Source organism: Blennius ocellaris (assembly GCF_963422515.1).
Source record: "Blennius ocellaris genome assembly, chromosome: 11".
Taxonomy (NCBI): domain Eukaryota; kingdom Metazoa; phylum Chordata; class Actinopteri; order Blenniiformes; family Blenniidae; genus Blennius; species Blennius ocellaris.
The window spans coordinates 13,222,670-13,245,483 of record NC_137660.1 but is presented as its reverse complement, the minus strand read 5'-3'; the positions used below and the strand labels follow the sequence as shown (position 1 = coordinate 13,245,483).

The 22,814-nt window shown below is 41.0% G+C and overlaps 1 protein-coding gene across 1 annotated transcript in view; it reads left to right on the top strand.

Moving 5' to 3' along the window:
* Positions 1–22,814, top strand: part of reln (reelin) — a 103,106-nt gene that overhangs the window by 44,818 nt on the left and 35,474 nt on the right. Inside the window, exons 4-9 of the mRNA XM_080505483.1 lie at positions 11,417–11,487; positions 19,615–19,647; positions 19,754–19,832; positions 20,111–20,207; positions 21,304–21,355; positions 22,673–22,781. Coding sequence (XP_080361609.1) covers positions 11,417–11,487; positions 19,615–19,647; positions 19,754–19,832; positions 20,111–20,207; positions 21,304–21,355; positions 22,673–22,781 — 441 coding nt within the window. The remainder of the gene's footprint in view (positions 1–11,416; positions 11,488–19,614; positions 19,648–19,753; positions 19,833–20,110; positions 20,208–21,303; positions 21,356–22,672; positions 22,782–22,814) is intronic.

Sequence of the window (22,814 nt, the reverse complement as noted above, 5' to 3'; positions counted from 1 at the left end):
GTCAAGAAGAACCAGGGGTCCTGGAAGTGACGGTGTGGTCTCTATGGGGACCACACCGTCACTTCCAGGACTTGCCGGCTTAATATAATCAAGCCTGTGTGGGTTTACATGAAGTGACAGAATGATCTGAACCAGATTACTCCCACTTCCACCAAGATCTCTGGTGAGTTTCACAGAAATGTTTGAAGATGACCTCTGTCTGTGAAAGTTCCTTCAAAAACTGTGCGCAATCGTGCTGAGAAGAATTGATATTGAAGAATGGTCATCCCAAATACTGTTCTCCTGCTAATTCACTTGCAGTGCTAATTACTTTGCCCTAAATGCTAAAAAAAAAAAAGATTAAAAAAAAACCTGTTAACACCTAATGTTTGACAGCACTCTTGCGGCTTCCTCCTCCACACCAGCCTAAAAGTTCTGCACAGTACTGGGCTGTGTGATTGGCATGAGTGGAAAACAAATCTCACTTAATGTATTTCGAGACTGCATTAGTCTCTCATTTTGTCTTGCTATTGAAAAGTTTCTCCATCTCTGTTAAAGAATAACCTCTAACTTAGTGTTCCTCTGGTTCCCTCGGCTGGTGATTTACAGCTTAATGCTGATAGTCAGTCAAAATGCAATTAGCAGCTGTTGCTGCAGAAACCTAGAGGAAAGGGAGCATTACAATAGCTCTGCAAAGTCAGAGCAGCACATTTAACATCTTTGACGTATTACCTCTAAAATACGTCAGTGTTTATAACTGAGTTCGCTAATGCTCACACTTTTACACGAAGCAGAGCAGTGTTTTTTAGATCGCAGTCTTAATTGCAAAATCACTATTGTCACATAATTTTGTTGGCTTGAAAGTCTTACTAAACTGCAAGCTAATCATTAATCTTTTGTAATTTTACCAGTCATCCTATTTCAGAGCTTGAAAGACTCTGCAAATTGCGCATCAATGTTTCATTAACACCACAACTAAATTAAACATTTTGGCAGAACTCACAGAAATCCCTCCATGAATTCCTGGAGGGACCCGATAGCCTGTCAGACAGAGACTTTTATGGACAGACTGACAGGAAAAGCTTCAGCTTGGGAATTTGCTGAAGTGGAGCAGCCATTTAGACAATATCCACTGAGCCAAACAGATTTACTGGCTTTTTTGTCTGCCAGCAAACACATTTACTGTGGAGTGTGTCAGCTTACAAGGATTGTGTTTTTCTTCAGCATTTGTGTGCGTGCCCATGAGGGTGCTGTGTGTTTGCTTAAAGCACGGAGCAGCAGTGTGCCAGTGCTCATGACAGTGGCTCTGGCAGGGGGCCCCGACTCTGTGACAATAGGGGCCCCTGCGGCTGACCTTATCAAAGTCAGGCAGTCACACTCCAGCTGGCTGGAGACGGTTCCTCACACACAAACACTCTGGCTGCACCCTGTTCCAGTTCGCAGCGCACATCTTCATCAGAGGATCCTCATCGCCCTGCTTTTAGTGCGGGGATTCAACAAGCAGGGACTCTGCTGTGGCCACCTGAAATAGTTGTGTGTCCATTGTTTTAGATCGTGTCAAAAAAGTTGTACTTGTACACCTGTGCAATTGTGTTCACGCATCCTGCTTAATATGAAAACAGTGAGGGTCAGAAGAATCGTTCCAAACAGATGTCCAACTCACTTTAATAACAGCTCAACCACATCTATCTTGATGGAAAACAATGTAAATACTTCAAACTCTTGCCCTTGCTCATATCATGCCTGCCCTGATTGATACAAGGACTATTTCACACAAGTGTTGTCCATGAGTGTTTAAATTAAAGTCACAGACATCCAACGTCCTTCAGCAGGCTGGAGCTGCTCCTCTGCTACATTAATATGGGCCCTGCGAGCAGTTTTATGGGCAATATTGTGGGAGTGTTCCTGGTAACAGATCACTAGCAGGAGCGTGATAGAGTGCAGTGACGTGGGCATCCTGGAGAATTCATTTTCTGGGTGGCTGTAAATTGCTACCTAAAGAGTAGGTTAGGCCTTGGAGGAGAAGAGTAGAAGAGAAGAAAGGAGAATACATTTGTACACAAATGTGACAAGAATCTTTGGTGTTTCTCCCACGGAGTGTTGAAATTTATGGTTTGCCACCAAATTAGATTAAAAAAAGTTGAAAAAATAGACATGATTTGTACCAAAAAAATGTGTTTTAAAATGTTGATAAATGATGTAACTTTTTTTATTTGAATCATCATTATTACGTAAAATACATAAAGTATGTAGAGCATAGCTTTTAACAGCATGTAACAAACTACTCTTTTCATAGAGACATATTCATAATAAGCAAAACATTAGGAGAACTAAGGCTTGACCTTCCATAGTAGACTGATATTTTCACATGTCCTCAATGAGAAACTGTATTTTGCATTATGTTGCACTATTTGATATTCTCATTGGCACCAGCTGAATCCAATATACATGTCAGCCCAATTACACTAAAACCAGCCTCTGTGGCTTTTAAAGGAAAATATATCCCATTGACAAAAAAAATTGAAGAGGCTTTTAGTTATGGTTTTGTGCTTGTGATAAATGTTGTCTTCAATTAAATCAGAGCAAAACATACTAACAGAGAGAAGATCAGATATCAACTTGCAACTGTGATAGTGCGGCTACAGTGTAAGACCTTTACATACACACAAAATGCATGCTAAGTCACACTGCAATGACGCCACAGCATAGAACAGAGTTGTGCCCCACTTTTTATTGTTCCTGCTCAGACACAACAGTCCACACCACGACATAATGTACTGAATGCTTTGCTGCACTTAGCAGAGGTGAGAATGGTTAATAGCTTCCTCTGGTAAAAGCAAAGATGCTCTGGTGTGTCGCTCCTTTTCTTTCCCTTTATTCTGCTTCACAAACTGCCTCGAGCTCGTCAGTGCAATGTGTGCCTGTGCATGCATCCATGCAGTCTGTTGTATGCATCTACATGTGTATTAATACATCTGAAGCGTCATCAAGTTTCAAATGGTGTTCATTTACCAACAACCTGAGAAATGTACGCAGCTCTTGATTTGGTGATTTTTGTATTGGTGTAGATATTTTATATATGCACGGTCACATGCGGTCCGACATGAACGTGTGTCTGTGTACAGTGTTGTTGAGCTGCAGTGTTTTGTACTGTCTCCCCGTGGGACCCAGACAGCTGCTGTGTTGGAGATTGCTTTAATTACTGCATGTGAGCCCCATTTCCAAAGTGTTCCCCCGAGGAGACGGAAGTCTACAGATCTAATGGCGCACTGTTCCTCTCTGTCATGGCATGCTGTTCTGGTTTATACGCATGTGTGTTTATTTGCAAACATTGATGTCTGCGTTTTGTACCCTTCTTCTACCTGTTGATCCTTTGTGGAGTTATAGACAAATGATAATCACTTTTAGGAGCAATTAGGGAGAGAAATGAAAGGAGGGAAGATAAAAAAAAAAAAAAGCGTGGGTATGCACTCTGGTCTTGTTTTGTGTAATTGTAAAAGAACAATTTCTGTGCTGTAATTATGTCGGGTGTCGCTGTGCTGTTGATACTGCCATCTGTTCAGAGAAAGCAGGTCTGTGTGAATATAAACTTTGTGGAGCGTACGCGACTGCACTGCATATAGCACATGGTTGATACGGCTTACGACAGATTTACTACAGACGACAGCATGCTTTGCTTACATTCCTATGTAAAACATCACCCTCTGCAAATTTCATTGAGAGCACCTTTATAATACAATCTGTGGCAGGCATTTGAAAGTGAGCTGCAGACATACTGCAGCTTTTAGGCCTGGTGGTAAACATGCGAGCTCTTTTCAGAAAAGCTTATTGTACATTTGTGCTTTTTGGAAACTTTGCAATTACCGATTTGATCACAATATGAAACAACGCTGATCATAACATGACAGCCTCTCATTTTCTGGAAAAGGTTTTGCAGACTACATATTGGGTTTATCAAGACATTCATTTTATTTTCCAAGATATTACCACACTGGTAACTCTTTTTGAATGCAGGCAACCTCACAGAGACAAACACAGTATCACTTTGTCAAATCAGTGTTCACACATCTCGATGATCAGCAGCCTCTTTCTCGTTCAGGAGCTTTGGTGTTGCTGTTATGCATCATTCAGCCAAGGAGCTGAACATTAGACCCCAAACACAAGATGCTCCAACTGTTTCAGGCATATTTACAGGAAAGCAGCCCATCTTATAAATGCCCCAATAGGGTAATTAATAATGAAGTCTACTTATGTTGTGTTGAAATGATAATGTGTCAATGCATGTTGCTCATCGCAAAATGATCGGCAGGTTCTTGCCGTCGGGGTCAAAGGTCACAGTTCGGACCTCAAGCTGACAGATGCCCTACCCCCCCTGCTTTTAATCTTTCCTGATATTGGTCCTCTCTATTGATTTGGGATTACCCAAGTCAATTTTTGAGTCTCTTTCAACTTTAAACAGTTGGTTAATGAGCTTTCTCATTATTTAAGCACCACATTGAGACGTGGCCCGTGGCTGTGTGATTCAGAATAAACACCGGTCCAGAGAGCATGAGTAATTGCTACCAGGTAATCACATTTTGACACCGTAGATGTAAAATATGGTCTGGAAATGTTAAGATGACAGAGCACATAAATCCCATTGCATTTTTTTGTCTGTGCCCGTCACCTTGTGTTGCAAATCAGACACACTCCATCCATACAATGCCACATTTTTATCCTTCAGACATTTACTGTACGTAAAAGAGAGGATCCACTATGTCTCACATATTTATGTTTTTAGCCTTAGTTGAACTGTTTAAATGTGCTTTTTTTTTTTTATTCAACAGCAAATCATTGATTATTTGCAGCAAACTCCTCCCTGTGTTTCTCCAAATCGTACAGTGCAGATTCCTGTTGCCATTCACCATTAATGTGTCTCTTATTGATATTGTCTTATTTCCCCAGAGATGGTTCATGACCCTTGTAATTATGTACACACTCCTGTGCACACAAGACACACACTCACATATATAAGCATGGTGCACATGGATGCTGTGATCAATACAGCCACATATTGTCCATATCACATCTGCTACATCACAATTTCATTATCAGGAGGTTACACCGGCCCCCCTGCTGGGACATTAGCAGTTCTAGATGAAATAGAGCATGAAGATTGAAAAATGAAGAACACTTGATTTTAAATGCTGCATGATGAACCATCGCTCAGGGACAGCCGAGCAACCCCAAATGCATTTTGTGTCAAATTATTCGTTCACATGCTGCATTTTGACTGACAAGATGAATAGCCAACATGACGGGTCGCAGGGATCCATCTCTGGGAGTAAATACAGCAGATTCTTACCTCTCTCTCCCGCTCTTGTCCTAGTCTGACCCTCAGTGAGAAAGTGAACGGAGGACACCAAGAAATAATACAGCTGCTCTTTTAAACTTTAGAAGAAATCACCTGCACAATCTGACTGCAAATCAAAGGGTTTAGACGCAGTGTCGTTTTTAATGCTCCTCACATATTTGCTCCTAAGTACTGTTGTTTTCCTAATCTCCCTAATTATTACTCACTAACGGTAGTCAAGGTCAATTGCGCTTCTCTAAAAGCTGTAGACTGTGCAATAACTGTGCTTCTTCTGGCTGTGTTCGGAGCCATAACTCTCAATGACCCTGTGCTAACAAGCAGGTAATTTGCCAAACAACTCCCAAATCCCTCCTCAGTGGGGCTTCATTAAATTTGCATGTTCTCCAAGAGCCTTTTTCAATTAATTGATTTAGTAGCAAAAGGAGGGGCACTTAGTAATGTGATTTTACAAAGCCGCTGACACTGTCGCCGTTGAGAATGAGAGGAAAAAAAAAAACGTACTTGCTTTACATTTTGTCAGAGCTCCTCATTCTCCAGAGGTAGCAGGATGCCGATTTACTCTTTCATTACCCTGCTTACTGCTCCATCTCTGTGCCTTTCTGTCTGTGATTGTAGTGCCATAACCACAGCTGGTCCTCAACACAGAAGATAAATCAACCAATTATGGTTTATTATTTTAAGAGCGAGATCCAAACACACCAAATCAGTGCTAGCGACTGGAACTGCACCCCACTGAAAAACCTCGTATTAATCATGATTACCAAACAGGCCTCGTGAGCTGGGAGAGAAAATGAGCTTTTAATTGGGGGCTGAGGCAAGAGTATTGTCTAACGAGGAAAGAGCAGCAAGGCGACGTGTGTGTTTTCTGCCCTCTGATGATTTTGTTTGTATGAAGACAGAAGATCTATATTTGAAAATCCCTGTGTAACAGAAGTTTGGCTCAGTGGTGAAAATCTGGTGGATTTGATCAGTTTTAAGAGGGCAGGAGCTACATTTGATATGTGCGTATGTAGATGCGGCGTAAGTCAGCCATGCTCCCCACTTTATGTGTATATAAATATATATGTATGCGTGTGGGTGTGTATGTGTGCGGTTAGCAGGGAGCTGTCAAGCTGGCTCCTCGGGGATGCTTATGGCCGACAGCAACATGTAATCTAACATGGAAGACATGCTTGGTAATTACCCACTCCGGGCTCTTTTGGGAGCTCCGTGAGTGACAGCCTGTCCATCTGCATACATGTTAAAGTTCATATTTGGTTCTGTGTGTGTGTGTGTGTGTGTGTGTGTGTGTGTGTGTGTGTGTGTGTGTGTGTGTGTGTGTGTGTGTGTGTGTGTGTGTGTGTGTGTGTGTGTGTGTGTGTGTGTGTGTGTGTGTGTGTGTGTGTGTGTGTGTGAGTGTTCGCCTCGCTATTTGACAGCAGATCATGGACTTTGAAAGACAAGGCCATCTAACCCCCATCTCCATTTCCTATGACCAAAATCCCACCGCCCTCCCCCTCTTTCTCTCACCATTTATCCATCTTTCTCTCGTCCTCATTTGTTTCCCGTATATCTTCCTAAATCCCCCTCTTTTTCCCATCTCAGATTTTTTTTTTTTCTTCAGACTAATGAGAGAGGCGAGGATGACACTTATTTTCAGAAGATGAATGATCCCGACTTTGAATCCAAGGATGGAGAGAGCAGGGAAAAAAATACAGAAACATATTAGCTCCTTTAATTGCCCCACGCACAGGACCCCAAATTTACATTTAGATGTTCACTAAATGTGTTGCATGTAACTGCATTCCCATGTGTGTGTGTGTGTGTGTGTGTGTGTGTGTGTGTGTGTGTGTGTGTGTGTGTGTGTGTGTGTGTGTGTGTGTGTGCGCGTGTGCATGCGTGCATGCATGCGTGTGTGTGTAGGCAGTAATGAGCGACACGTTGAGGAACCTCTTGGGTGTGACGGCAGGACAGACGCCGGCGTCGCGCTGTGCCGATCACACACTCTAAAGCTCAGGCTGAATGCCCTCTCCTGGCTGCTGTTTTAACGATATACTTGTTATTAAGCCACTCGGGCCTCTCCGTTGGAATGAGGCTTTTGACAAAAAATATTTCCTCTGACCTTTGTTTTCTTCTTTTTAATTTACTGCAGCTTTTGTTCACAACCTACCTGCACAATTGCAGTGAAAAAGACTTCTCTCCTACTTGTTTTATTAGCACTTTGAATTTTATAGCAAAATCAAGTTTTAAGCATACCATTTCATCATAAATTCATTATGCATTGCAGCATTTCCTCAAATACGATGATTTTGTCCAGAAATGATGAGAACTTTAATAAACCTCAGCCAGATACAGCACTTAAGTGTTTTTCTTTTTTTTTTAAACCAGTTACGTATTGACATTTAAGTATTGATAAGTCAACAACAGTGATAAGTCAACAACAACAGTACCAATCAGAATGCAGGAAACATAGAGCTTTGCGTACATATATTAAAAATTACCTTTGTATACCAGGCTGAAAAACATTCAGTATTAATGAATAACTCCCTAATCTGAAATGATCTGTCGTTTAAAATTGTTTAAACGTCACCTTTATTTCTAGAGCACTCTAAAATAACTGCAGTAAAGCCAAAGTGCTTTACATAAATAGAGAAAAAAAAAAAATTTATTTTATTTTTTTTATTTCAGGCATGTCACATTTCAAACATTTTTGTGCAACTACATACATAACCAATATCCCTATATACACACCCCCCCACACACACATACATATCCAAAAATATGTGTATCACCATTTGATGACAATAATTAATTAAATTGTAGCTTATGAAAATATATTTATACAAAATATCTAATCTTTTTAACTATACCCACACATACTTATCAACATACATATGCACCCACACACCTCATATATCTGATTAACATACCTGAAAAGGGTTAGGAAGAAGTACATCTCGTCCTACCCCTTCTCCAATATGTAATAGTTACATTTAATAAGTATCTTTCTGTATTATGAATAGTTAGTATTATATATTCAAATATAACAGTAAGAATGTTATCTAATAAAGAAGCCTTATATATACACACATTCAATATGCACACATATATACAGTATATTTACAACACGTACACACACACTCACCATTCACTAACCACTGGACATGAAATGAAATTATTCAAATAACAAGAAAATTACATAAAAACACACAAAAAATAAACAGAACATGTCAAAAAAAAGTAATTAAATTAATACAGTAAAACAATAAAAACAATACAAATTTCAACAATAGAAACAGGTGCAGAGTCTCAAACATTAACAAGAATAAAAGTGAGTCTTGAGATTGGTTTTAAAAGTGGACAATAAAGGAGATTGTGTGATGAGCAGTGGTGAAATAAACACTTTCTCATTGCAACTTCTTTGGACTCATTTTCTATCTGAAAAATGAAAATGTATCCAGTTGCAGATGCGATATATTATATATATTTTAATTCTATTTTTCCATGGCAGCGTTCTTTTTTTCACTGCTGACAGCTTTGATTGTCATCCTGCTTTGAAAAGGTTCCCATCATGCAGTAGATGTGCGCATATGCCTTCAGTTTGTATTCAAGATGTTTTTTTTCCATGACAGAAGCCCTCTCCACGTCTCCCTCTGGCACCGAACAAAATCTCTCTGGTAAACTTGAGCTGAGACTGTGTTTAGTAAATATTTAAGGGCCTTGTTCCTACAACCCCACCCGCTGTTCGTTATGCATCATCTTTTATTCATAAATACCAAACTCAAATGAGTTTTTACCCAATTCTGAAATATGACTGTAATTAAGTATGTTTTCTCCCCAACTCTGCTTAAGCGCAAGAGGTCTTTATTAATTATAGAGGGAGCCCTTTCATTATTCAGGTGCCCAGATGAATGTGTAAAATGCCTTGGCACCCTTAAAAAGCCTGAATATGCAGGGGTGGGTGAGTTTGGGTAGGAGAGAGAGAGAGAGAGAGAGAAAGAGAGAGAGAGAGAGAGACGTGCCCCGCTCCTTTCCTCCAGTCTTTTCTTCCATTACGACTGGGTGTGGCTCAACTCACAGTGAATTTGAAGTCTAACTGAGGTTACTCACAGTTTTACTTTGCTGATGTCACCTAAATAATTAAAATGTTACATAATGTCTGCAGATCCTGGGAATACCCTGAGCACAAAGACAACAGTGTGAGGAACACAAAAGATCTTACATGACGAAGACCAACAAACGAGTTTCCTCTCGTCACAAAATTCTCCTGAAGACACTTTCCCACTGCATAAGGCTGGCATATTTTATTTTAGGAGGAGTTTGATCACATCTTCAGAAGTCTGATTCTGATTTTAAAATGATCAATAGCAAAGTCTAATTACAACATTTCATGATGTGTATGTGTTTGCCAGATGAGTCAACAGCTCTGCTCTCCTCAATGAACAAGCACAGAGCAATCGGTAAAAATGACTTCATGGCTGTAATATTTCCCTGTTTTATGATTTTGACCTCAGTCTCGCTGCAGTTCTTTTCTGTGTATCATGAGGGAAACATGTAGGTTATATTGTCCAATAGGGGCAACTTTTACTATCCATCTAAGAGTGTAGTGTTGTTGCACTGAGGTTTCTTCATGGGGTCACTATACAGCGAACTGGAATGAGCTGCAATGTACTCTCAAATGTATGTTTTTTTCCAATAAGTCACTTCAAGGTCTTGCTGAAAAATGCAACTTCAGTGGTCTGATCCCCTCTCTGACTGGTTTATGGGCTAATATATATATATATATATATATATATATTGTTCCCTCTGTATTATATTAGTAATACTCTCCATTTTGAGAGACAACACTGCATTAATGTGTACCTCAGGTGTTGGTAAGTTAGTCGAATTAATACTTGACTACATTTATAAAAGTGGTGGAATAATTGTACTATATAATTGGAAAAGTAACTAATCTTTCTTATTTAGGATGTACTATTAGTATGATACATTAATTTAAGGTTTTCACTCATTTACTTCATTTTGTTCTGTTTGATCAGTCAGTCATTATTAAAAGACATTTTAGAGAAAATGTGTGAACAGACACCATAACCAGATGTGTGTGTTCAAAGAGGAAATATACAATTAAGGTGAGTGTGAGTTGCATGAGGAACAGGTTATTGAAGAAGTCATTTTCGAGAGAGCAGCGGTCAAGTTAAGTGCTGTTTATGATGTTTTAATGTACAAGTAAATGCAATAAGAACAACTTACATGTTCAGAAATAAGCCATGATATCCAACCATGAAAGTAATAACTTTCCCTTGGCATTATATTGGGCGGTGCAGTGACAGCAGTAGTGTTTTGGCTGTTTTTATCACTCGGATGGGCATTCCTGCACTCAAGCAGCTCCTTCAGTATGCGTCTTTACCCAGCATCACTCTGTTGTTGTGGACGATAGCGGATCTCTTTCTATATGGCCACTATCGAGCAGAGCATGCCTCAGTGTCTGTGTAAAAGATCCCACTGCACTTGGAACCATTTCAGCCTCTCAGATTTTTAAAGATCTCTCCATTTTCAGATGAATAATGCATGCCATGTCCACCGGAAGGAAATTCATATTATATTCTGTACATTTAGCACGCAACATACAGTTAGATTTACACTGGTGTGGAACAGCACTGTGTGGCCGTGCAGGGAATGATGAGACTGGAGGATATGCGATATCCTTTGCTCTGTTTTATACTTTGAGGAAAAAATTAAGGTTATGTGAGGAATGGAAGACAGTGAGCAATGCCAAACGTTTATCATTCAATATCTAATTAATGTCAGCCACCTCATTTAAATATTACATTGCATATCGCATATATGTAAATGTAGTCATAGAGAGGCTTGTCAGGTTCCTCACATTTACTTCAAAGTCATGTCTTGATGAACTACAGCAAACGTCCTCTTTCATGTGGCGTATTTGAACACATTTTGGTTCAGTGAGAAACGATGCCATCTGTGCAACATTGGTCTTCATATATTAAGGACAACAAGTTAACTTTCTCCTGGGTGTTGTTGGTTTTTAATGATGTTTCTCTCCTTCTCTTCCTCTCCTGACTTTTCTGTTTTTGTCTTTCTCAGAGCGACAGCAACACACCGAGGACAGATCATTTTCAAGGATGCGCTGGCCCATCAGCTCTGTGAGCAAGGAGGTAGGAAACCGACACGGCTCACACATACACGCCTCCTCCGCCCCATGAAATGACACATAACGAATGCGTATCATGCACCCGCATGTAGTTATGTTCATAGATGCACATATGTTGAAGCGCACATGCACAGCAGCCCTCCCCTCTCACCTGATCTTACAGTCGTACTGAATGCATACATTTTCAGAGTATGGATTTCTCCAAGCAATTGATACACCACTTCCTCATGACTGTGTGCTTGTGCAGAGATTCCTGACTTCTCTCTGCCTAATGATGCAGCCAGAGCCCGAGATATTTGAATGTCCTATATTGCCAGCTTAATTTCAGCTTATGCTAAACTCAACTCTTTTTTTTTTTTTTTACCCCCCATCTCTCTGCCAGAGATTTACACTTTATGGGCAACACTTCTTACATCCACTTTCTGTGACAGCTTTAAGTAGCTATTGACAGACAGTGCAGCCCCACTCTGCACGCTGAGTGTGCATAATTGCTTGTTTACAAGAAAGAAGACTCCCTCCTCCTCACCCAAGACCGCCTCCTTGTACATCAAAATTTGACTTTAATGCTGAGAGCAGAGCCGTTACACTAACTGAGGCACGCTGCAAAAAAAAATTAAAAAACAGCGAAATAATCCCAATATTAGAGTATTTGATGTTCAAATGTTCAAACAAAAAACAAGTTATGATAATTAACCCAGTGCTGATATTTCATAAATTTTACTCTTGAATCTAAGCAAAAACACAATAAAATAAAGTAAGATCCAAACCAATGACCATGACATGATCTTTTTTTCATTTCATGTGTTCTCTTTTTTCCTTTTTCATTTACACTTATTGGACAACACACAAAGCAAATCCCTTTCTGCAAAAGCAACATCACACCCAAGCAACATGAAACAAAATCATTATTATTGTTACTATCAAACAAAACATGCAACAACCCAGATTATTTTATTTGAGCCCATGCTTGACCACATGTGTATGAGAATTCAATCGAAATATTTTTCAGACAACAAGCCTCAAAAATGAATCCCTTAATTAGTCACAATCAAACGTAATAATGCCAATAGCTTACAGCATTTTGAAACAAATGTTTATTGGGATCTGCATCACTAAAAGACAACATGGGAAATTGTTTTAGGCAAAAATAAAAAAAAGCAAAAGTTGAAATATGGATATTCCTAATTTCATTACTTTAGAACTCAGTTTTTGAGTGCAGGAATGATGTTTGTGAAATCTTTTAGGGAGGAAATGATAGAAATGGAGCTTTAAATACAAATTATTTGTCGAGCGGTGTGAGGAATGCGGAAAGCAAATACGTATCTGTCTCAAGGGGCTTTTATCATAAGTGCATCCCCAAGGAGGTCATTGGAGACACTACCAATGAGCAGAACACATGTCAAACAGAGAGCGCTCGGATTCATGCCTTCACGCCACTTGGAAGCAATGGGGCACAGAGCCCAGGCGGCCCAGTCAGGCCTGGAAGAATGACAGAGAGTGACCAGGCTTCTCTCCTTTTGTCTCCTTGCCCGAGAGCTCATCCTCTCACCACCACTGACACACTGCCCCAGTCTTTTCCCTCCATACATGAAGTATCAGCAGCCAACATTAGTCACTTAGTTATTTTGTGCCAAGGCCCCCGCAGTACCTCACTAACACATAGCTGCTCGCAGCAGACAAGCTGAAAAGCAGAGATTTCGACCTTACAAGGCCTTGGAGGAGAAGAGTTATAAATGGGGCCCGACAGAAAAACCAGCCGTCCAGGTAATGCAGGAAATACAATCTGCAGAGGAAATGTGCAGGTATGATGGGTGGAGAGGTGGGGAGATGGGATGGAGAGTGGTGACAGTGATAAGGAATACATGGGGAAGATATCTGATGAAGTCAGAGCTATAAATTACAGGTGCCATTAATGACAGTTTCACTGTATTGTTTGGTGAAGGAGAAAAGAAGGACAAAGATGGCGTGATGAAGAGATAGTGTTGATGAGAAAGCTTGAAGGTCATAAATTAAATGTGATGTGGAAGGAAGTTGAAATATGATGTTCAACAAAAATGGGAAAGAGTGGATGATGGTGAGTATCATCAGTGCTGTATACTTCCAGGCATATTACAAATGTGAAAGGCACTTGCTATGCGCAGCTAAATGCAGAAAGAAATCAGTGAGATTTCCATTTTTTTTTTTTTTTTAAACAAGATAACGAGATATAGAAATGTCTCTTCTTTGGTTATCTTTGGCAATATCTCATTAGACACAAGCATCATTATTTTTCTACTCCCCTCAGCTGGTGATAGTCAGCTCCTTCACCCTATGCAAACCAAAACCTCAAACTTCAAAAGAGCTGATCAGATTAAAAAAACATGAAACCGAATGTGCTCCTGACATAAAAATGAAACTGGAGATCGACTTCGACACAACTCAAACCGTGCAGCACTGCAACCAAAGCCGCGTATCTATGTGGCGAAATGTGATAATGCAGAGCAAGCTCATTCAAAAGTCATACTTAGTGTCTCAATTCCATCCACAAAGTCAAACTTAGCTGCGAGTGAGACTTGGGCCTGTGCATTCTTCTTTTCCGGTGGGATCAAATAGGCTACCTTCACAAAGTCGGCCCCAGTGAGGCAGAGAGAGTGCACGCTGCTCTGAGCAAAGTTACCTCACATTTAGGCATTAGCATTCAAAGTGAAATAAAAGATATCGGGCCAGCTCAAGCCACTTCAGAAGTTCATATGCTCAGGACTGGGGCTTTGAAGAGATGGAGAATGAAAGCTATCTAAAGCAGGGTTACAATCCATGGAAGAGGGGGAGGGAAGGTGAGGAGAAAAGGAAAGATTGGAGGAGAGAAGCGAAGGGCAGACAATCAAGGCCGATCAGCCCGGGTTAAGGCTTTAAGAACACATGGGGAGATTAGCCGAGGACCTGGAAAAAGATGGTTGAAGTGTGAATTTGATTTTATAGCGATACAGAGATGACACGCAATGTAGATCATTCAAATAAATTCTAATGTAAATACCCTATTTAAGTGTAATGGAAGGAGGAGGGAGAGATAAGCCTTTAACTCGCAGTTGAACGTCTGACATGCAACACTTTGCTCCTCAAGCCCGTGAAAGCCTGCTAAGACATAAGCAGGGGCTCGATTTGTGTGTGTGTGTGTGTGTGTGTGTGTGTGTGTGTGTGTGTGTGTGTGTGTGTGTGTGTGTGTGTGTGTGTGTGTGTGTGTGTGTGTGTGTGTGTGTGTGTGTGTGCGGGTGTGTGTGCGGGTGCGTGTGCGTGTAAAATAATCTGTCTCGGTGTTGAGGGGTGCAGACACACTGCAACCCCCTTTGCTCACAGTTCTTTCTGCTGTGCCAGCACACTTCTGCACCCCGACCCTTCAATCTGCCTCCAATTCATTCCCCCAACAGCCACCTCCACCCCTACAGTTTGCTTTGATCTACACCCCATTACTTTACCCAACAACCTGCTTGGACAAAATCCTGTATATTTTGTTTTTATATGTGCATCCAGAGGCCCAAAGTACCAGCCATCTAACAAATAGTATTGCAACTAAATGAAAGACACAGTAGAACTTTGTGACACAAGTCAGCACAGATATTCAGAGATGCTTTAAACATGACATGACAACATGTTTAAACTAAGTGGAAATGTGTATACTAACAAGCAGACAGGTGAAAAAAGTGGCAAATTTCTGCTTCAACTGAGTAACCATAAAAAGTCTTATTAATCCAAGATGAGAAGTGCCAAGGCGGGAGATGAGAAAATGTAGGGGTGAGCTGGGGAAGGGTGCTTTCTGCTAAAGGGTGGAGTCATTGAGGGTGTTGAATGGCGCTGTAGGCCGTCCATCAGTTCTATCTCCTGACAGCAGGGCCAGCAGTGCCTGCTTTCTGCCCAGCGTCCCCGGGTCCTCTCATTTCCAGCAAGAGAATAAATCAGATCTTTATGGGCCTGGCCAAGTGCACTGCAGCCCAGATGGATTATTAAAGGGACATATAACTCAAAGAGGCCACTGCTCCCTGAGGGATGCCTGATCACAGCGCAACAGAGGAGGGACGGGTGGCCTACCCTCTCCCACCTTCGCACCACCCACCCAGTCTGCCAGCCAGCCTGCTTGCCTGGCTGCATGCCAGCTCTCCTGCCATCCCTTGTTGCTCACTGGCAGGAAACCTTGAGACCTCATTTGCTTGTATGTCTTTCTCTCCTGGGTATCATCCACCCATTTTCTGTACTTTCCCACCATTCTTCTCCACGCTTCTTGCCTGTTCCTCTGCACTCATATACCATTTTGTTCATGTACTTTTTTAGATTACCCAACATCGGCAAGCAAGGAGTAACGTTATCTGGAAGAATACATATTGTAGTTCTTTCCAATTTTTCGAAAGCGATTACCACAAACAGCCAAAGATTGGGCGCTAAGTAAGCCTGAGATGAGACTGCCCATTGTGAAGTGAAAAGTGTGGCTCAAGTTTGGATTCCATCTTTGTTTGAACACATTACAGAAAATGGGCATATGTAAATTACATAATAGTGGTGAATCTTACTCCTTTGTTGTCTTCCATTCACTTGTGATTGTTATAATGGTGCCAATTAAAGCTCACACAAAGGGCCTTTTGCTGAGTGGAGTGAAGTAAGTGTGATCCCAAGAACTTTGAGGAACTATCTTTTTTTCAGTCATTGTTGAAGAAATAACAACAGCATCCTGCATCCTGGTGAGCCAGTAATTGTAACCACCAGCGAGACACGACCAACCGAACTTCAAATATGGTTCACATCTTCAAGGATGTGAGTCAGACAGAGGGAAAACAAGCAAATGAGAAGAGAAGAAGGGATGTTAGAAAACTGGGTACAGTTTACAGGGCAGGGAGAAAAGACGAGCGAGAGGAGATTAGAGGAAGAGAGGGGGAGAAGATTTAAAATGACTTGTGCCCTGCACTCTTTGTGCCGAGATGTCTGAGTCTGCCAAAGCTTATGCTTGCAGTCTCCCCTCGCAGCTCCCCAACCCTGGAGTAGTTTACTCAAAAGTCCTACTTATGTGTCGCCTCTTTATTTGTGTGCACATGTGTGCATGTGCAAAAAAATGTGGCGCTGGTTGGGTCAAACATAGAATCCAAAGTTGTTTGTGTGTGTGTGTGTGTCTCCCTCTGCATCCTTCTGTGTTTAAGCCCTGGCCAGGAAGATACAGGCATTAGCAGAGATGAGCTCCTAATAGAGGAGGCAGTAATTGAAGTCTTTAAGAAAGTGAGAGGGGATTAATCCAAGTGAAATGAGTACCAATGTCTGCTCTCGATGCACAGAGGGTGAAGCAGCGGCTGGAGGACTGAGCAGAAGACTGAGAGAATTTGATAGAAGGAAAGTGAGAGAGCAGGAGAGTGTGATGAAGCATGGAGAAAGAAAACCATAAATGAGGCCTTTTTGGAAGCTTTGGGGGATTATCCACCCAAGAAAATCTTCTGGGCCTTTCTTCAGCCAAATGGCCCCACGGGAAAGACTGAAAGCGATTTAGATGGGTTTGTTTAAAAGTGTGGGAGAGACTGGAAAAGACTATAGAGAGCAGAATTATCAACCAACCAAGTATTTATGATGGTATGCCAGTTTGACTGGGTGGATTTCCTGCCATTGAGCTTGAGAATCTGGTCTTCACGGGCTAAATATTTAAATGAGCATGTGCTTATAGAAGAGGCATGTATATGCCGAATTTTATATCACTACTTCCAAATTGTGTTTATTGGACACAACAAAACACAGCTGGGACTATTGGCTCAACCAAACATATTCTGAATCAGCAGAAATTGGAGGATTTGAGAATTAGAGGAAGTGAGACAGAAATATCTGCACCAAACCCTTTGATCTGCTTGCAATGGACTCTGTCGCTGAGCTCAAGTGCCAGACTCATAGTTGAGCACCAGTGGCCACGAGAGCAGCAGCAGAACCAGCCAGCTCTGTCTGTCAGACCACTATAACTCCAACTTCTATAGTCAGCATGAAACTTTTCCACCACTGTGTGAACTGTAAATCCATTTTTGAAAGCCCAGCAATTGGAATCAGTTGCAAGAAATGAGGGCAACTAATGAAAGCAAAGCCTGAGCTTAAAGTTAAGACCGGAGCCATTAAGATAGCATGAAACTTCCTGAATAATCCTTAATAGGTTTCATGTTTAAGGTTGTTTATAGAGGGCTTCAGGTTGGAGTCCTCTTTTTTTTTTTTTTTTTAAGAGATTGTCGAGTACCTAAGAGTTTAACTTTTGAACAAATTCTTGCACCTTTATCTCAGTGCATCTTATCGGCTGGGCAGGCTTATCCTGGATGGAGAATACTGGGACAGATTAGTTCTTCAGTTTGAAGTAAGGATGTCTTAACCCAGTTTACCTGCCAGAGCGAAGCAAATTAATGGAAGAAGGTAATGATCAGAGAGGTCAAGAGTTATTAATCTTCTCTTTTCTGAATTTTATTGTCAGGCCTTGCCACAGCAGATCTTCCTCTCCCCTACCCTGTATCCTCCTTTTTCACATCAATGCACCATCACTGTATTTATGAACCCATTCACTGGCCTTCCTCTTGTCCTCTTGCCTGCCAGACCTATCTTTACCATCCTGGTCCCTTCATAGCAATCATCCTGCTAGATGTCTTGTCAAACAATCACTTTCTTGTCTCTCTCGCTTTTCCCTACATGACCTGTCCCTCTAATATACTTCCTCTAGCTGGTTTGACTGCCGTCCTGTAGGTCAGTGATTCCCAACCAAGGGGATTCATGGAGTTGGTTGCAAAACCCTATTGATTTTAAGGCACGGGTGACAAACTTAAGGCATAAGGGCCAAAACTGACTCCAATCTCCAGGCTCCAACCTGGGCCATAAACCACCAAGCATGCATAATGCAACAGCTATAAGAAAGCTCTTGGAACATTTCCCTACATTTTGAACCAGAGGGTATCATTGAAAGGTTGAGGTCATAGTAATTTTTTCATAGTCATGTTTGGTTTTGGTTTTGATGAAGTGTACATATTTTTTATTGAGTATATTTGCACCACAACAACAAACAAAATAAAAGTTTACATTTAAATTAAATGTATTAATTTTATTATGCTACTGTTTTACCAGTCTGGTTCACTCTGTATGTTCACTCTCTACATTGAACTGAGGTGGGTTTGACATCCCTAATGGGTATAAAAACATTTAATGTCTTGATAATATGTAAGTCTGCATTTCAGTAATTGTTATCCCAAATGTACTAAGTTTAAGCATTTACATTAAAACTGTAAGCAGCAGGAGAAAAAATTGTAAACTCCACAGGTTGAAGAGAAAGATTAATGAATCAAAAATGAAGACAGAGAATACCAAGAGTTACATAAAATATGGCTTCATTAAAGCAAAGGGCAACATTTGAGTTGAAAGCATATTTTTTGGTTACCAAGGTAATATATCAATCAATCCTCAACTTGATTGTGTTTTCAATCTCCCTTTAGTCTGCACACATGGGTCATACCCACAACTTGCAACTTTCTGATATTTTGCCTAATTTTTCATGTAGATTCTATCATAAGTATTCTTGTTATTTAAGTTGTGGCATCTTTTTTTTTTTTTAAACCCCTTGTTGAATAATTAAGTCCTAACAGTCACAGCCACCTTCTATTCACCTCCTGCCTCTTCTCAAAGCCATGTTTCCCGGGAGAGATTGATGGCAGAGAGTGTTCGCTAGGCAGTGGCCGCAGATTACAGCACACAGGCCCCTCTGGGGAGAATGGCAGTTAATTGCCATTGAACCATTAATCATCGCAGCTCGGCCTTTCATTACTGAAAAGAATTAACATCAAGAGCCAGGAGACTGCGGCCATGGCCGGCCAGGACATAGAGAAACTTTGTTTCACTCAGGAATGATGTAAGATTGGTCCTATTTCTTCACTCACGCCAACAAAATTACACACTTCAGCCCTGTATTCATATTTCAAAAGACTGTGTAGTCTGTATATTTACTTTTGATTCAGATGTTCTCTGTGAAGGTGTGTATACTCACTTTTCCAGTTCTCCATCTGCTAAAAAGCGAAACCATCTGCTTGCTAGGCTCAGTAATGACATCAAACTACTTTTGAAATGCAGGATGTTGCCCTACTTGCCTCACAAAATTCTCTGTCTGTTTCAGCTCCAACCGAGTCCCCACTGAGACCAAGTCTGAGTGAGTCACCCTTTCATTTCTTTTTCCTATAATGTTGTAATCACTTAGGCAATTACCCCATGAATAGACCAGGTATCATTCAGAGTGTGTGTGTGTGTGTGTGTAGTGGAGCTCCATGGGAAGCATGCCGTACTGCGTGATGACTTCGACTCCAACCTCCAAGGAGAGCTGGACCCCAGCATCTGGTAGGTGAAAAGGTTGTGACTCAACTTGTAATCTCAAGGTGCTGTCACATTCATTACATCTGTAGCAGATCCTCCATTATATGCATATGCATTATATACCGTGACTGAGTTCTCTTCTCTTCTCTTCTCTTCTCTTCTCTTCTCTTCTCTTCTCTTCTCTTCTCTTCTCTTCTCTTCTCTTCTCTTCTCTTCTCTTCTCTTCTCTTCTCTTCTCTTCTCTTCTCTTCTCTTCTCTTCTCTTCTCTTCTCTTCTCTTCTCTTCTCTTCTCTGTCCACAGGTCTGACTGCAGTAACTGTGAGGTGGGAGAGCAGTGTGGCGTACTGATGCATGGCAGAGCAGTCATTTTCTGCGAGCCCTTTGGGGAGAGAGAGCTGGTAACCACCATGTCTGACCACACCACAACCACCGTACATTCTTCGGTCCATTGACCTTCCGTCAGAAACAAGCACTCTGTGGCCACAACCACACTGACTATAAATCACTACAGACTGGCTTGTAACCACAAATGAGTGCCAGGATTGAACACATCTGTTCCATGACACTAAAAGTCACTTTTTAACCTTTGGCGGGATATATTTCAGTTTCTGTTTCGGGAATATTGTCATCAGTTCATTGCAAGATCCGATTCGGCTTTTTTCCTGTTGCATGTTTCAGTATGTCTTTGTAGTTCTTCTCCCTGAAGTAAAATCACTTAAAAAAAACAACAACACACATTTGGCCATATTTATTCAATTATCCATAACTAACTTTCTTTAATTTCTCTGCCAATTTCTCAACCTGAATGTAATTACCGTGTTTCAATCTGGTCGAGTCACACATGTTAATGACCAGCATCCTGTTGTATTTACTGTAACTGTAAACATAAAACCTGAACGACAAACCTGGGATACAGATTATACTATATTTTCGAGTGCGACACAAGGACACACACTCTTAAATACTTAGCAAACCCCCTTCATGTCTCCTCATATCTTTTTAAAAGTCAATTTCAGACTTTAACTAACTGTATGAGATAAAAGCGCAGAATTGTTTAGAGCCTCATGATTCTATTTGCTTCTCTGATAAGCGTTTGCTTTGTCTGTCACTGCTCCAAATGTTTGATGCCGCTGGCAGCTCTTCTGTCGAGTGCAACAAGCGAAACAGGGAAACACTGACACAAATACTAACAAATGCATCAACATCAGCACTGAAAACATGCATCCAGGCACAGAAAAGCCATTAGTCTGTTTGCTTTGTGTGTGGATGCATACATGAAATAACGTTGCTATAGTCTGCATTTTATTACCACATCCAAATGTTGTTTTACTCCACTTCCAGTGGATGAGCTTTCCAGGAACTCCTTTAAACGTGCTGAAAACATCTGACATCACTGTTTAAATTGCCGCCTTAAACAAACACCTCACATACTTGCCCCCTACTGTATTAAGATTTATAGGTGATTTTCTAAGTGGCCTTGTGTATCCTCCCCAGACCACTGTACCGCTCAACACCAGCACAGCCTCAGTCCTGCAGTTTGCTCTGGGTGAGTAATACAACTCCACAGACTTGTAAAGACAGTTTTTGTGAAAGAGGTTTATATGTGAGACTTGTTATACATCCCAGGACAGTCGATCCTCTTGTCATCCTCCGGAAAGATGCGTTTCCTCGCCTCTGTCATGTCAGTGAGACAGCTGGTGCACACCATGTTTCAGTTTGTCCCCTTTCTCCCGCTCCCCCTATCACAACCATGAATGATTTACAGTATTCTGGAAAGACACCCTAAATCCATGGCTGAGATTTTAGAGGTGTTGTATTTTTCATGTCCATTACATGCATTCACTGGTCCCATGTGAGCAAAGCAGGGTCAAAATCAGAGTACATAATGTAGAGTAGCCCCTCTCAGTCTTTCTTCTCTATTTCTCCTCTTCTATTCTCTCTCTCTCTGTCTGGTTTCCTGTCATTAAATTGAGTCACGTCACAGTTTTGTTTTGTATGAAATGGTTCAGTAAAGTGTTCATTGCACTACTGCATCCAGTGTGGATGGAGCAAAGTGGACATAACACAACGTCAGTGGGTGTGGGAGGACGATGAGCACATGGGTGTGAGGAAGGAAGGAGGAGATTCTGGGGATTTCTACTTATTTCATTCAATCCCAGGCTTTTGACACGACCAACATCCAAGTCACCACACAGCATCACATTACAAACAGCCTGATTCCTTTTGTCATTATGTTATTATGGATTGAAAATGGCCAAAAGCATGGACAAAACATCAAAAACTTCCACCCATACAGAGTCACTGGTTCCAGAAAGACTAGCTGCTGACATGGGTGACACAAAGCTGGAAAACAATGAAGGAAAAGTTAGTAAAACATAACTTAGTTGTAGTACATCTGTACTTTGATAATACATATGTCTGACTTCTTTTGACCACAATAATCTCTTTATTCTATTTCTTATTTATCCTACCCCTTCCATTCTTAATAATGTGTGTGTTGTGTCTTTAAACCTTTACAGATTCAGAGTGAAATCACAGCAGCAGATAATAACAATAGTCATTGTAGTTACCAATGCTAAAGGTGCAGAATTCAGGAATTTCTGTTTCAAAAATAAGCCACTCTAACGTAAAAGTTCCAAACAGAATTCAGTATTTTGATAAGGTCCATCCAGGTAATTATGTCTTCTTTTTTTTTTTTTTTTAACAAAACGAGCGATTGGAATGTGTTGATATTTATGGGTTATGGTGCTATTATCCTTTTACCAGAATGAGGGTGAAGTTATCCATCATTATTTTGCTCTCACAACCAGAGTAGTCTAAGTTATAATAAATAACTGTTTTCTGTGTGTGTGTTATTTCCCAGGCTCAGGCTCCTGCCGGTTCAGTTACTCTGACCCGAGCATCACTGTGTCGTACAGCCTGAGTGGTAACGCCAACACCTCAGATGACTGGATCACACTGGAGAAGATCAGGTCTCTCTCTCTCTCTCTCTCTCTCTCATCCAT